Source organism: Phyllopteryx taeniolatus, chromosome 2 (assembly GCF_024500385.1).
Source record: "Phyllopteryx taeniolatus isolate TA_2022b chromosome 2, UOR_Ptae_1.2, whole genome shotgun sequence".
Classification (NCBI taxonomy): domain Eukaryota; kingdom Metazoa; phylum Chordata; class Actinopteri; order Syngnathiformes; family Syngnathidae; genus Phyllopteryx; species Phyllopteryx taeniolatus.
Window position 1 is genome coordinate 40,780,126 of NC_084503.1, and position 16,963 is coordinate 40,797,088.

At 41.0% G+C, this 16,963-nt stretch overlaps 1 protein-coding gene across 1 annotated transcript; it reads left to right on the forward strand.

Moving 5' to 3' along the window:
- Positions 1-4,725: 4,725 nt before the first annotated feature.
- Positions 4,726-14,373, forward strand: LOC133474483 (potassium voltage-gated channel subfamily G member 4-like). Its single transcript, XM_061766275.1, has 3 exons — positions 4,726-5,163; positions 7,942-8,792; positions 13,188-14,373. Exons 2-3 carry the CDS (start codon positions 8,034-8,036, stop codon positions 14,028-14,030), a joined length of 1,602 nt encoding a protein of 533 aa, XP_061622259.1. The 5' UTR covers positions 4,726-5,163; positions 7,942-8,033; the 3' UTR covers positions 14,031-14,373.
- Positions 14,374-16,963: the final 2,590 nt, after the last annotated feature.

Consider the following 16,963-nt stretch of genomic DNA (forward strand, 5'->3'; position numbering starts at 1 on the left):
TTGAGGAAAATGGCCTTTTGTGTATGTAGAAAATGTTTTAGATCTTTGAGTCCAACTCATGGAAAATGGGAGCAAAAACAAAACTGTTGCGTTTAGATTTTTGTTCAGTATAGATTTAAAAACCAAAATAGATCCAATTCCAAAAGCCTCTCATGCCTACGTGGTGGCCATGTTAAATGTGGGGCATTGACGTGGCGGCCATGTCATGATGGATATGCAGTATCTATTGTCTAATCTGGATTTCTTTTGCATTGTTGATGTAGGCTACAACGCTTTTACTCTTGGCTACACTTGCTCTGATGGCCGCAGCATATTTTTCACCTCAGGCATGTTGTACACATGATCGAATGATTAAATCTATTTTTCTCAACAGTCTGTCAGTCGATACAATTCAATAACCCACTGTATTAGCAAGCAATGCACTACTTGTGCCTTGACATCACTTCCTATCTGCAGCTGAAAATGATTTCGACCAACACGGTGCTTCTCTTAGCTTGATAAATGTTTGTTTAATCCTTATTCCATGAATATTGCATTATTCGACGCAATAATAATCAGAGAACTGCGTTTGTACGAGTCGTGGCACATACAGTACATTCTTACTTTAATTTTGGAGAGTTAAATTCACCTTCAACCTACAAGCAACAGAATACACAAACCTACAAATGCAATGAAGTCATTGCCGTTTGTTATATTAATGTAAAATGTTGTATAGTTTGAAACTCTCTGGTCAGACCACCCAAAACAGACCACCAAATTGTGTGCAAAATCTGGAAAATAAACTGAAACCAAATTCAGCCATTTCACTAAATGTTCTAAACATTTATTAGACAGAGTGTGGAGGAATCTTCATGCAGCTGATATTCTGATTTGATATGGAGCAAAACAACCTTCTCCTTGTAAAGCAGGCATGCAAATTGTGTGTACGTGTGTGTGTGTGTGTGTGCGCGTGTGTGCAGCAGATAGACATACAGGTAGTCAGACTCTGTTTATCTTCTTTCCTTAATATTAATCCTATCTGTGTTTGGAGTCTGGTTTTGGCTGCATCAAAATAAGGGTTTCACAATGTATACCTAAATTGTATGGTGCAGTTTGCAATATTTGTGCCTACCTGTAGTATATACAATAGATGAATAGATACGCCAAGTCAAGTGTTTAAAAGGGATAATTTTACAGCTCTGCAAATGGAAAACGGGCTTTCACTTGTACTGGTATAGCACTGCTTTCCTATCTTCCAGGTACTCAAAGCGCTTTCATACTGTTCTCATTCACCTGCTGATGTAGCAACATCAGGAGCTACTGGGGGGGTTCAGTATCTTTCTCAAGAACACTTCAACATGGCCGCAGGGGTTTAGGATTTTTTTTTCTCTTCTTCTAGATGGCTAAAAGGTTTTCATAAAAGGCTTGCCTGTATGTTCAGGGACACCACTTCAGAGCATAATTACTACTTTTTAAAATACAGAATGTCTGCCATAAAATAAAACGTTTTAACAATTACAAGGAAGCATGCAGTTTTCTAACTACAAGCAAGATTTAATTGCATCCTTATTTCATTCAACCCCGCCTCCACCTCACGCCCCCTCACGTCTCCGCCCAAAGAAACGCCCTCAGCTCTCTAAAGTTGGACAACAAGAAAGATCCAGGAAGAGACATGAGTGTACCTCAGTCAGCCGCAAGTGCGTAACATTGTATGAAATGTTACCGTTTTGATGTAGAATCGATTAAAAATAAGAGAGGTGATCAATTTACTTGACGCGTAAGTGAAAACAGTGACATACATGGTGGTTTTCCAAGCTCAGCCCTGAAGCCGTCCTTTATAGTTTTACCCTTGTTTTGTAGTAAAGAGCGGTGTAATTCCTGCTTTTTAATATTTTGTTGCGAACCGGATTTAAATGAACCAGCTAAAAAACTAGAGGCTGTGGTATGTGTGTGTGAGTGTGTGCGGTGGGCTTGTGCAAATGACTGACAAACTATTCCGTCACGCCTCCTGTCACTCCATTCTCTGGTTCGCTGTTCTTGTCCCACTGTGCCAAGTTGTAAAATAATCAAATTAAATTAGATGGGACCAGAAGGGGTGTTTTTCTTCTCTCCAAAAGATAATTTTAATAATAGGCGGCACGGTGAACGACTGTTTAGCACATCTGCCTCACAGTTCTGGGGACTCGGGTTCAAATCCGGCCTCGCGTGTGTGGAGTTTGCATGTTAATTGAAGACTCTAAATTTCCTTTGGGTGCGAATGTGAATGGTTGTTTGTTCATATGTGCCCTGTGATAGGCTGGCGACCAGTTCATTATGTACTCGCCCAGAGTTAGCTGGGATAGGCTAGGATAAGTGGTATGGAAGATCAATGAATGAATTTTAACAATATTCGACAATCAGGTCTTGTTACAATATTAATTATATTAGACTAAAAGCGTTTTTTGTTGTTGTTTTAAATGGCAAACTACACCTTTAAAGCTTAGAAATTTCATCTGTTACATTCGCTATATAAATTGGCCATCAAAAGGGATTACAAGAGAAAAAAAAGGTGTTTTAGTGGGTGCTCAATAGCTATTTGGTTCTGCTACAATTACATTTGGTCTCAGGACAATTTATACATCAAGTGCATGTATCTCTCTCTCTTTCTCTATTATATATATATACACACACACACAGCGGCTGAAATAAGTATTTAACACGTCACCATTTTTCTTAAATATATTTCCAAAGGCGCTATTGACATGAAAACTTTGGGAACAGAATTTGGGAACAACCAAGGTAATCCATACATACAAAGAAAGTAGACCAAATAAGATCAGAAATTATGTGTAATAATGTGAAATGACACAGGGAAAAAGTATTGAACACACCAACTGGTATTTATTTAACACTTTGTACAAAAGCCTTTGTTTGCAATGACAGCTTCAAGACACCTCCTGTATGGAGAAACTAGCCGCATGCATTGAGCTGGTGTGATTTTGGCCCATTCCTCCACACAAGCAGTCTTCAAATCTTGAAGGTTCCATGGGCTTCTTTTATGGACCTTGAGTTTCAGTTCTTCCCATAGATTTTCAATTGAATTCAAGTCAGGTGATTGATTGGCTGGGCCATTCTAGCAGCCTTATTTTTTCTTTTCTTTGAAACCAATTGAGAGTTTCCTTGGCAGTATCTTTTGGATCATTATCCTGCTGAAATGTCCACCCTCGTTTCATTTTCATCATGCTCGTAGATGGCAGCAGCTTTTTGTCAAGAATGTCTCGGTACATTTACTTCCTTCCTTCAAGAATTAATAATTACCAGTACCATTTGCTGAAAAGCAGCCTCACACCATCATGTTCCCACCTCCGAACTCCACCGTTGGTATGGTGTTATTAGGGTGATGTGCAGTGCAATTTCTCCTCCAAACGTGGTGTGGATTATGGCATCCAAACAGTTTAATTCTGCTCTCATCCGACCAGACTATATTCTCCCAGTATTTAACTGCCTTGTCCAAATGTTGTTCAGCAAACTTGAAACGAGCATTGACATGCTTGTTATTTTCAGCAATGGGGTCTTGCGTGGTGAGCGTGCATACAGGACATGGCGGCGGAGTGCATTACACACTGTTTTCCTTGTGACAACAGTACCTGCTAATTCCAGATATTTTTGAAGCTCTCCACAGGTGGTCCTTGGCTCTTGGACAACTGTTCTGATTTTTCTTTGCACTCCTCTGTCAGAAATCTTGCGAGGAGGACCTTATTGAGGCAAATTTATGGTGGTATGATTGGCTTTCCACTTATGTATTTTCGCCCCAAACGTGCACACTGGAACATTCAGAAGCTTAGACATGCGCCTGTAACCAATGCCATCATTATGTTTTGCAACAATTAGTTTGCGATGGGCGGCACGGTGGACGACTGATTAGAGTGTCTGCCTCACAGTTCTGAGGACCGGGGTTCAATCCCCGGCCCCGCCTGTGTGGAGTTTGCATGTTCTCCCCGTGCCTGCGTGGGTTTTCTCCGGGCACATATCCCAAAAACATGCATGGTAGGTTAATTGACAGCTCTAAATTGCCCATAGGTGTGAATGTGAGTGCAAATGGTTGTTTGTTTGTATGTGCCATGCAATTGGCTGGCAACCAGTTCAGGGTGTACCCCGCCTCCTGCCCGATGATAGCTGGGGTAGGCTCCAGCACGCTAGAGAGTAGAAGCGGCTCAGAAAATGGATGGATGGATGGATGGATAGTTTGCGATGGTCTTGAGAAAGGTCTCTGCTCTTACCCATCATGAGATGTGTCTTAACTCACACCTTGGCAATGAGACCTTTTTGTAGGCCATCAATTAGGACTGAACCAGCTGATATTTATTTGCACTGACAAGGGGCTGGATTGCTGTTTGATTATGGATAGATTTTAGGTGTTGTCTTGGCTTTCGATGCCTTTTTGCACCTCCCTTTCTTCATGCGTTCAATACTTTTTCCCTGTGTCATTTCACATTTTTACATACATCTTAATTTCTGATCTTATTTGTTCTACTTTCTTTGTATATATGAATTACTTGGGTTGTTCCCAACATCTTTTGAAATTTGCAGGTCAATAGCACCTTTGGAAGTACGTTTAGTGAGAAAAATGGTGACGTTAAATATTTATTTTAGCCGGTGTGTGTGTGTGTGTTTCCATTTTTTTTTTAATCCTCAGTGTGCATCAAGAGCGAATTGATGCTAGCGGAGGAGGAGTGAGGGAGGCAGGGAGGCAGGCAGGGAGGGAGGAGGAAACAAGGAGGAGGATGGTCCTGCTGTCAAACACATGAGAATACAGCAGCAGGTTTGTAGAGAGCACCTAATCATATTTCGTCACTCCTAGCAGGCACACACCAACAGTGAATCAGGGAACACGAGCCGGCCACACAACTCGATGAAATGTGTTAGCTTGACAGGTACATCCAAGCTGGCGGAGTGCTGTCTTTGGGAGCAGACGTCTACCATGGAAACTTCAGACACCATTTAGAAACATGTTGGCTGTATTATAATAACGGCGGGATTTCTAACAAAACTGTGAGTGTTTGGCTAAATGGGCAAAACTACACGAACGAACGAACTGGTCTTCGTGGGCGAGAAGTGGCTTTGATTGAGCAACAGCTTGGAAAATGTGCTGGACACTCAACAGAAATGTTGCTGAGCTCAGACAGACCACATGCGCCCTCTAAGGTGAGTCAATATAACTTACTCTTTTGGATAATTTTTCCGCACCAGCATTTTTATTTTGTAATCTGATATTCATTTATTATACTGTACTTTCTGTAATACATCACAATGTTAGGGTCCATCTCATTCAAGACAAGAATGTGTTTCCCCCCCCTCTTTTATCATTAAAAATAATATCCGATGCTATAGTCTTACTAAGGAATAGGCTACTACTAGACAACTAAATTATTGGATGCTGTCCTTGAAGGAAGTTGGTGTTAAAATAAAAATGACAGAAAAATAACACATTTGGCATTTATTCATATACTAATATCCATTGACTTTTTTTTTTAAGAGTTCAATTCCCATTTTTGGAAACTAAAGCTGCACTAGCCGACTTCATTGACATACTGTAGTTGTATGATTGAGAATCAGAATCATCTTTATTTGCCAAGTATGTCCAAAAAACACACAAGGAATTTCTCTCCGGTAGTTGGAGCTGCTCTAGTACGACAACGGTCAATTGATAGAGAATACTTTCGAGACATAAAAACATAGTCACTGAGCAATAAAAGTATATGTGGTAATGCCGGTACATTTTATTTATTATTTATTTTTTTACAATTGTGCAAAATGATGCTGAGTCCTCTAGCAATTAGAGCAGTTTTAAATGACTAATTGAACAATAGTGAATAATAGTCTGGTGGAGTGACCATTGTGCAAATGGTGCAGAGACTTCAAGACATGTATGCAGTTTAAAGTGACTACGAGTGCGATAATCTGGAACAATGTCAATTGTGCAAATGGTGCAGATACTTCTCAAGCACATGAGTGGCCAGTATTGGTCAACAACAGATATGCAAATAGGGCAGCGTGGCGAGACTACTACAGTGAGTGCACGAGTAATGTATAATTGGCCCGACAGAGATGTGACGACAATCTCAAGACAAAATTGGCAGCATGTTACAAAGGAATTGTAAGTTAACTGTTTATGAAGTTAATGGCAAGAGGGAAGAAGCTGTTCGAATTTCTGCTAGTTTTAGTTTGCATTGTTCTATAGCGCCTACCTGAGGGAAGGAGCTGGAAGAGGTGCTGACCAGGATGTGGAAGGTCCAAGAGGATTTTGCATGCTCTTATCTTTGTTCTGGCAGCATGCAAGTCCGCAAGGGTGGGTATGGGGGTACCGACAATATTTTCAGCAGTTTTGATTGTCCGTTGCTGTTGGAGTTTGTCCTTTTTTGTAGCAGCACCAAACCAGACTGTGATGGAAGAACACAGGACTGATTTGATGAACGCTGTGTAGAACTGCCTCAACAGCTCCTGAGGCAGACCGTGCTTCCTCAGACGCCACAGGAAGTACATCCTCTGCTGTGCCTTTTTGAGGATGGAGTTGATGTTGATCTCCCACTTCGGGACCTGAGAGCCTGTAATTCCCAGGAACTTGAAGGTCTCGATGGTTGACATAGGGCAGTTGGACAGCGTGAGGGGCAGCTGTGGCGAAGGATGCCTCCTGAAGTCCACGATCATATCTCCAGTCTTGAGCGTGTTCAGCTCCAGGTTGTGTCGGCCGCACCGCAGCTCCAGCCGCTCCACTTCCTGTTGGTACGCAGACTCGTCACCGTCTTCGATGAGGTCGATGACTGTGGTGTCGTCTGCAAACTTCAGGAGTTTGATAGCCGGGTGCGTTGAGTTGCAGTCGTTCATGTAGAGAGAGAAGAGCAGCGGAGAGAAGACACAACCGTGGGGCGCCCCGGTGGTGGTGGTGCGTGTAGATGAGATGGTGTCCCCCAGCCTCACCTGGTTTGTCCTGCCTGTCAGGAAGCTGTAAATCCACTGGCAGATGTCTTCCAACATGTGACTATCACTATTTTCACACGTTATTGTCTGAAAAACACATCCAAACTTACAATATAGGCAAAAATTACACTGCCGAAAAATTTTAGTTTAATGAAGAAAATGAGGAAACGTATCGGGCTATGGCAGGCTGATGTGCCCAAAATGTGGCCGGGCCAAATTCTGGCTGAAAATATTTTATCAGAAAACAAGCCTAAATTACTGCTGAGTCTATTTTGGGGGGAAAAACACATTTCTGGAGACATCATTTGTAAGTCTATAACTATGGAATAAGTGCCAATATTCACGTCATTAGCTAGGTCCAATAATAAGAGTACACAAAAAATGGATGGCTTCAATAATTGGAACATCAAATAAAGCCTTCATTGCGCAGCAGCGCTAAATTAATTATGGATTTTACTCAGTTTTTTAAAATCCACAAACAATGGCAAGCCACATGTAATATACACAACAATGAAAATTTCCACTGACACACACAGCATTTGTGAAACCAAGAGAGAGCCTACTGAAGATCAACGTCTACATTTAGTGTGACCAGTGGAGATACAATGCTTCCATAGCTCAAACTATGAACGGCAAGTATTAAAAAATGGCAATGGTCAAGAGGAGTAGTTGGTGTGCCTGGGCATGGTATTGGGCCACCATGCATCTTACAGTATTTTAGTTGTGTTTGCAGTTCAGCGTCTGTCTGTGAAACTTAAAAAAAAAATGCAAAGAAACAAAACATCCAGTTTTTGCTAGCTTGTTCTTTTGTCAATGTAACCTTAATGTAATCATCATCCATTTTCCAAAATTGATTATCAAGGGGGAGGAGTTAGGGGGAGGAGTCTATCTCACATGATCTCGAGGGGCAGTGTACAAACTGAACTCATCAAGAGTCAATAACAGGATTGATGAAAAGAAGATGAAGAGCTAATTTCACAATGTTTTTTTTTTGGGTCATTTCAGCTGTCGGCTTCTGTGTGGCTGTTCACCGTAATATCCAGTCAGCTGCTCAAAAAAATTCCCTCTTCAGTACCATTACATACAGTGAAGACAGAATGCCTATTATCAGCAATGCCAACCACGACTTCAGCAACTACTCAATTAGCAGTGATGACAGTAGCCTTGACAGATTCTTCACTGAGATCCCAGAAACAGAGTCCATCAAGGGGGTGTACTTCCAGCGGGCCCAGCTACTACGTGACCCAAAGGCCTCACACGTGGTTGATCACACTCTTCAAGTCCTCATCAATGTTGGGGGTAATCGATACACCTTCCCTTGGAGCACACTGGAGCAATTCCCCCAGAGTCGCCTGGGACGCCTGCGCTTCTGCACCACCCCTGAGGAGATTGCACACCTGTGTGATGACTATGATGAGACATGCAAGGAATACTTCTTTGACCGCAACCCGACAGCTTTCCAGGTCATCCTCAACTTCCTTGCAGCCGGGAAATTGCGTCTGCTCAGGGAATTGTGTGCCGTTTCTCTGCATGACGAGCTTGACTACTGGGGCGTTGACCCAGGTCATATGGAGCGGTGTTGCCGTCGTCGCATGATCACCCGTGTGGAAGAGGTGGCCGAGCGAGAGCGCAAAGAAGAGGAGTGGAGACAGAAGAGGGTGATGCTGAAAAAAAACACAGCAGAAGTGGACAGAGGCCACTGCAAGCTGATCTGGATGCTGCGGGAAGTGGTGGAAAACCCTCACTCAGGGTTGGCAGGAAAGATATTTGCCTGCCTCTCTGTCATGATGGTACTGGTCACGGTGGTCAGCCTGTGTATCAGCACCATGCCAGACCTCAGAGATGAAGAAACTAGGGTGTGTATGCAACTTCACACTGGCATTGACATTTTTAGACTTTTATTTAACCTCACTAAAGTATTGATGTGGTGCAGCAGTGAAAAAAAAAAAATCATACCATGACAAAAGGTAGTCAAAGATAGTCAAACAAAATTAAGCATATTCATTTCTGGATGATTCACAATGTATTCCTGATGGAAGATTCTAGAAGAGTGATATATTGTATGAAAAAAATCCAACAACTTCAGTGGAATCTCTGAGGTCAAAGACAGTCTGTTCCGACATTGGTATACCTTCACTTTGGATAGATCTGGAAACAATATTCCATAAGAAATAATGGGAATGGAAATAACCAAATTCACGTTCAAACCGTTGCTACCATTTAAATGTACCATTTTACCATTCTCAGTCATAAAATGTAAAATGCATGATTTAAATAAGGGGTGTCCAAATTATGACCATCAATTTTCTTAGCAGCCTGCAGCATAGACAAAAATTAACATTTGACTCAGGGTTCTTTATAACCAATATCAATATCAAACCTAAGAACTAAAAGGCATTGTGTGTACAAGTAATATTCATCAATTAATGTTTCAGCTAAAAGTTAAATATAGCATTGTTAAAATAGTTATTTGCGACTGTTTTATCATCTCAAATGGTTTATATGTGCAAGTTGTAACGACTTCCTTTTTGAAGCATTTAGCCTTTTATTTTGAAGGGTACGCACCGGAACTCAGTATTTTGGCTCGAAAGGTAACTTCTTATGACACCGGTGAAAGCGAAAGGAAAATAAGACGGCATGAAAAAAAGTAATGAATAGAACCCAATGCTCTGTAAAACGTTGATTTCTTTACCTACTCACCGATGAGGCACAAGTTTCGTGTTTGTGATACTGTGAAACAACGTTTCTGAAAATGTTGTCCCAATTCGTTCTGGTTCTCCCAGAATCGTTCAAATTAAAAAATGTCGGTTCCCAATTTTGATGCCTAGTCCTCCGGCCGCGAAAAAGTGGCGAAAACCAACCAAGGAAGAAAAAAACCAACGAAGAAGAAGAACGCTAAGAGTATATTGTGCAAAGGAGGCTTTCACGATGTGTAGTGTCTGACGCGCTCTGAGCCTCAGCCTACACTATGCGGAGCATCAAACAAGTCATCTCGCAGTCAATTGGGTGAGTGAAACAATAAAATATATCTATGCCAACATTGAGATAGCTAACAAGGTAAATGGTTGGTTGCACTTTTGCACTGATGGTTTTTATTTTAGTCTTCAAACCAACGTAAGTGCCGATGACAGAAAAAAAAAGTTTAACATTGGGCTAAAACTTCACCGTAGCAACTTTTATGAATTAATGAATTGGGACAAAATTCACAGAAACATTGTCTCACAGTATCACAAACACTAACCCTGGGCCTCATTGGTGGGTAGGGAAAGGAATCAGCATTTTATAGCATTTGGTCCCATCCATTAAAAAAATAAATAAATAAATCACCGGTGCCGTGTGATGTTGCTTTTCGTACCAAAATGAGTTCCAGTGCTTAACCTTTCAAATAAAAGGCTAAAGCTTAAAACAGGAAGTCAAGTTAAAACTTGCACATATAAACCATTTGATGTGATGAAACAGTCCCAAATAACGATTGTAACAATGTTATATTTAACTTTGATGTGAAACATTAATTAATGAATATTAAGTCAATTGGGTTAGTTACACACACATTGCCTTTTAGTTCATAGGTTTGATATGGATACTGGTTATAAAGAACCTCAAGTCAAATGTTAATTTTAGTCTATGCTGCGGGCTGCTAAGAAAATGGATGTTCATAATTTGGACACCCTTTATTTAAACCATACAAATTTTTTTGACCCAGCCCCCTAAAAGAATCGGAATCGAGAATCGTTTGGAACCAGAATCGAAATAAGGAACTGGAATCGAAACCGGAATCGCTCAAATTCAAACGATGTCCAACCCTAATCATTGTGATGTAAAGTTGCTCGTTTGACTTTTCATGAACTTTTAGCTCAATGTTAAGCTTGTAATGCGACTGTTTCAACTTTCTTTCTAGTATGGTAGAATAATTAGTATTTTATTTTTCTGACTGTCATCTTCTCTTATGTTGGTTTGAAGACTAAAATAAATTCTAAAAACCATCAGTGCAAGATTTATAGACTAGTAGCAGAACTTTAAAATCTATTCTAAAGCTGACTGGAAGCCAGTGTAAAGAATTTATAATAGTAATATGCTCTGACCTCTTTGTTCTGGTCAGAACCCGAGCCACAGCATTCTGAATGAGCTGCAGCTGTTTAATGCTCTTTTTAGGGGGTCCAGTCAGAAGACCATTACAATAGTCAAGTCTACTTGAGATAAAAGCATGGATGAGCTTCTCCTGGTCTGCTTGACACATGCAAGCCTTCACTCTGGATATGTTCTTTAGATGGGAGAAGGCAGTTTTAATAATTGATTTGATATGACTGTTGAAATTCAGGTCGGAATCTATCAGAACACCAAGGTTTCGGACTTGGTCTTTGATTTTTAAAGAGAGTGACTCCAGGTATTTACTAACAGCAATTCATCCATCCATCCATTTTCTGTATGCCTTATCCTGACTAAACGACCCACTTGTCACTTAAGGTCTGGCTCGAACCGTATTTGGAGACATACCGGAAATGAATTAATACGTTACTGGAGACGTCATCTGAGAACAGTGTCATGTTAAAAGTATATTATTATTAATAATAAATATTTGTAATATAAGATTCGATAAACTTTTAGTCCCACAATGGGGAAATTTGCATCGTTTCAGCAGCAATTCTGGCTATAGGCAATATAAATATGTAATATAAATAGAATGCGAGAGAAGATATAATTACATATCTTCTTACATGTACTTCCTGAAAGCGTACAAGAAGTAAATTGCACAAAATAGAAACCAAAACTATTGTCCATACATAAACTATCCAATTCAGTCTGTCAGCAATGTTATTTGTTTATTTGCAAAATAGTGCTGAGTTTTAATCTTGACGTTTGAGATCTGATTAATCTGCTTGAACATACTTGCTTTTGTTGTTGTTGTTGTTGTTACCAGTGTTGTAAAAAAAATTGGCAAAGGTGAATTAATCCATAGATAATTTTGATGATGGAATGTCAAAATCTCATATACTGGTACTTTGATTCAGGCTGCAACTGCGTCCATCATTACAAGGTTGTTGCAATAAAAACATTGAAATGACAAATATTGCAGCCATAATTTATTAACAATTATGATTATGACTGTTGAATGGAAATGTTCTTGACAAAAGTTTGAAAACATGGAAATTCAGACAAATATGGACATACTGTTCTGGAAGTGAATTTTTATAGGTTGGCATCTCTGCCTAAGTCAAAATTTGAAACCCAGGACCTCTCAACTGCGAGGCCACTGCGCCACTATGTAACCACAATGCACCAAGCCAGTGGCGCTTTCTGATATGGGCAGCCGCCCAGGGCGGCATTCTGTGGGGGGCGGCAGCTCCCCCACCGTCCGTTGATCATTGGCCAGAGGTGCGGAATTGACGGTCAGCGCACATGGCACACACAGTTCGAACAGCTGTTTTGAAAATAAACCTAATCAAAATCTCTGCCAGTCTGGCGGTAGGGTCGTCCAATAGTAACTAATTCTAGCTCAATATCAGATATCCAAACTTGAAAGATAATATATCTCACCTTAAAAATTTCTTCAGACTGGACTACTAATCAAAACGGGATCTAATTCCTGTAATAAACGGAGACCATCACCTGAGCTTAAAGATCTGCTTCAAACATCCGGTCAGAAAACAAATTCAAACCGGGTGGTACACCTGTACTTATGTCAGGCTGCTAATTTAATAATTACGGCACTCCGTTTGGCTCATAAATATGTAAATCTAACTCTAATGTCAGTGCCTCACCAGCCATGAACCTTGCCGCACGTCGCTGATTAATTAGCATGTGATGGCTGCTTTAAGACCAGAATTTCCCATCAATAGTATGTTCTAGGTCCCAAGTAGAACACAAAGGAGCCATTTACACAAAACTGTTTGTAACATAGTATTAAAAATATTCTAATGGTGAGACAGAATAACATACATAAAGCATACATTTGCTGACAAAGGGTATTAAACAGTGTTTTTGGGTTAAGAGCCATGAGGACAAACAGTGTGTATGTTTGCAGTGATACCATACTTGACAAAGTGACATTGCCCTACTCTCCCTTCATGGAGATATGTATTCAGTAATTTTTACAGCTATGTACAAAAACTGTAGTCTGTACAAAACCTTAAAAACTTAATGAAAAAAATGCTCCTGTTATTATTATTATTATTATTATTATTATTATGTGATAGTTGTACACATTTGGTGGAACACCCCTTTGAGTGTGATTTCATAACTGTGTCTTGCAGGGCGAATGTTCCCAGAAGTGTCACAGCATGTTTGTGGTGGAGTCCATCTGTGTAGGCTGGTTCACTTTCGAATTTGTCCTGCGATTTGTGAACGCCCAGAGCAAGCTGGCCTTTGCTCGTGGGCCCCTCAACATCATTGATGCCATTGCCATCCTGCCCTACTATGTATCGCTGGTGGTGGACGTCAACGATGAGTCCCAAGAGGAAGTCGTCATGGGTGCTGGTAGAGGCTACCTGGACAAATTGAGTCTCATTCTTCGCTTGCTGCGCGCGCTGCGCATCCTATATGTTATGCGGCTTGCTCGTCACTCCCTGGGCTTGCAAACACTGGGCCTGACCATGCAACGCAGCATGAGGGAGTTCGGCCTACTGCTGCTATTTGTCTGCGTGGCCGTTACTCTTTTCTCACCCTTGGTCCACCTTGCAGAAATCGAACTGGCGCCATATGCCGCGACCCATCCAGAACACAGCTTCAGCAGTATCCCGGCTACTTACTGGTGGGCAATCATCTCTATGACAACTGTTGGTTATGGAGACATGGTCCCCCGCAGCATCCCTGGACAGATTGTGGCATTGACCAGTATCCTGAGTGGTATACTCATCATGGCATTCCCCGCCACTTCCATCTTCCATACCTTCTCTCGCTCCTATCAGGAGCTGAAGCAGGAGTACGATAGGCTTTGGAAGGAGGAGAGAGGCGAGGAAATAGCAGCAGAGTCGGAAGAGAGGTGCCCTAAAGTCGAGTTGACATCAAATGAGCACACATCTCTATCTAGAGTAGACAATTTTGAGCTAATGACAGACAGAGATGATCATTCTACTCTTCCAAGTACAGCTTTCTAACAGATCAGTAATCTTGGAAATGCATGAAAATACCAATTCTGTTGACTGCCGCAAAACTGGTGTTTGGACAATTTTTTCTCATTTCTGTCATTTCCTTTATAAACAAATGAGAACAGTTAGTTTTGTATCACTGGAGAAGATCAGTGAACGACATACCACTAGATCAACAAGCAACTAGTCTCACTTGTCAACCTATGATTGAAATAAACTTTTTCTGTGTAGTTCTGATGAAATGTCTGCTTTTTCAGTTTATATCTTGTGTGACAGCTTGCAGTTCCCTATTCCATCGATCCATCCATCCATTATCCTCATTAGAGTTGCGGACTGCTGTTGCCTAACCCAGCTATCTTCGGGCGGGAGGCTGGGTACGCCCTGAACCGGTCGCCAGCCAATCGCAGGGCACATAGAGACACACAACCATTTGCACTCACATTCACACCTACGGGCAATTTAAAGTCTTCAATCAACCTACCACGCATGTTTTTGGGATGTGGGAGGAAACCGGAGTGCCCGGAGAAAACCCACCCAGGCACAGGGAAAACATGCAAACTGCACACAGGCGGGGCCGGGATTTGGACCCCGGTCACCAGAACTGTGAGGCAGATGTCCTAACCAGTCGTCCACCGTGCTGAACAAAAAAAAAAAAACAAAATAAAAAAAAAAACATCTAAATGATACCCAAGATTTTTGGAAGAATATTCTATGGACAGATGACACGACAGTGGAACGTTTTGGAAGGTGTGTGTCTCGTCCCCTCTGGTGTAAATGTAACAATGCATTTCAGAAACAATATAATTTCAACAGTCAAACATGGTGGTAGTGTGATGGTATGGGGCTGTTTTTCTCCTGCAGGGCCTGGACGACTTGCTGTGATTGATGGAATCAGGAATTCGGCTGAGTCAAAGTCCAGACTTGAATCTGATTGAAACGCTGTGGCGTAACCTTAAAAAGACCGTTTATGATCGAAATCTTTCCAGTGTTGCTGAATTAAAACAATTCTGCAAGGGAAAGTGGGCCAGAATATCTCCACAAAGATGTGAAGGACTCCTTCCCAGTTATAGAAAATGCTTGATTTCAGTTGTTGCTGGAGAGGGTGGCCCAGCCAGTTATTAGGTTTAGGGTGCAGTTACTCTTTCACACAGGGCCAGGTAGCTTTGAATAGATTTGTTTTCTCCTTAATATATAAGATCACCATTTAGGACTGAATTATGTTTACTGGGGTTATCTATGTCTGATATTTACATTTGTTTGATGATCTTAACCATTAAAGTAGGGAAACTATGCAAAGGGGGGAAGGGGGGGCAAACACTTTTTCACAGCAATGTGTGTGTATGTATACATATATATACATATACATATACAGTATATATACATATATACAACCCCTATTCCAATGAAGTTGGGACGTTGTGTTAAACATAAATAAAAACAGAATACAATGATTTGCAAATCATGTTCAACCTATATTTAATTGAATACACTACAAAAACAAGATATTTAATGTTCAAACTGATAAACTTTATTGTTTTTAGGAAATAATCATTAACTTGGAATTTTATGGCTGCAACACGTTCCAAAAAAGCTGGGACAGGTGGCAAAAAAAACTAAGAAAGTTGAGGAATGCTCATCAAACACCTGTTTGGAACATCCCACAGGTGAACAGGCTAATTGGGAACAGGTGGGTGCCATGATTGGGTATAAAAGGAGATTCCCTGAATTGGTCAGTCATTCACAAGCAAAGATGGGGCGAGGTTCACCTCTTTGTGAACAAGTGCATGAGAAAATAGTCGAACAGTTTAAGGACAATGTTCCTCAACGTACAATTGCAAGGAATTTAGGGATTTCATCATTTACGGTCCATAATATCATCAAAAGGTTCAGAGAATCTGGAGAAATCACTGCATGTAAGCGGCAAGGCCGAAAACCAACATTGAATGCCGGTGACCTTTGATCCCTCAGGCGGCACTGCATCAAAAACTGACATCAATGTGTAAAGAATATCACCACGTGGGCTCAGGAACAGTTCAGAAAACCAATGTCAGTAAATACAGTTCGGCGCTACATCTGTAAGTGCAACTTGAAACTCTAATATGCAAAGCAAAACCCATTTATCAACAACACCCAGAAACGCCGCCGGCTTCTCTGGGCCCGAGCTCATCTAAGATGGACTGATGCAAATTGGAAAAGTGTTCTGTACATCAAACAAGAATGGGAAAGAATTGCTCCTACAAAGCTTCAACAATTAGTGTCCTCAGTTCCCAAAGGTTTATTGAATGTTGATGTAACACAGTGGTAAACATGACCCTGTCCCATCTTTTTTGGAACATGTTGCAGCCATAAAATTAAAAACTTTTTTTTTTTTTTTTAAAGTTAATGATTATTTTCTAAAAACAATAAGGTTAATCATATTATTAGTTTTTTTGAACATGAAATAACTTGTCTTTGTAGTGTATTCAATTAAATATAGGTTGAACATGATTTGCAAATCATTGTATTCTGTTTTTATTTATGTTTAACACAACATCCCAACTTCATTGGAATTGGGTTTGTACATTGAGGTGGATTTTTTCGCCTGTGGTTCTGAGTCGGAGGTCACCCGGGAGAACTCCGACGTCCGTCGGGCATGGGATGAATGAAGACTTTGAGACACTTGGCGTTTGGGCTAATTCGATTTATTGAACAAGCCTTAGTGTCATAACAGATGCTTACATTGCCAGAACAACGAAAAAGCCCCCCGAAAACCCCTGGATCTCAGTTTGTCAAGGTTTAATTCTCTGGGCGTGGAATTAGCCCCTCCCTGGGTGCACCCGGCCGTTCCTCATGACCATATTTGGAATCACACCCGCCTGCTGGCGCCTCACCTTCTAGCTATGCTCACACCCGGTTCCCTCATCTTGTAAGGTGCAAAACAATCCTCTTTGCAGACCGGGACG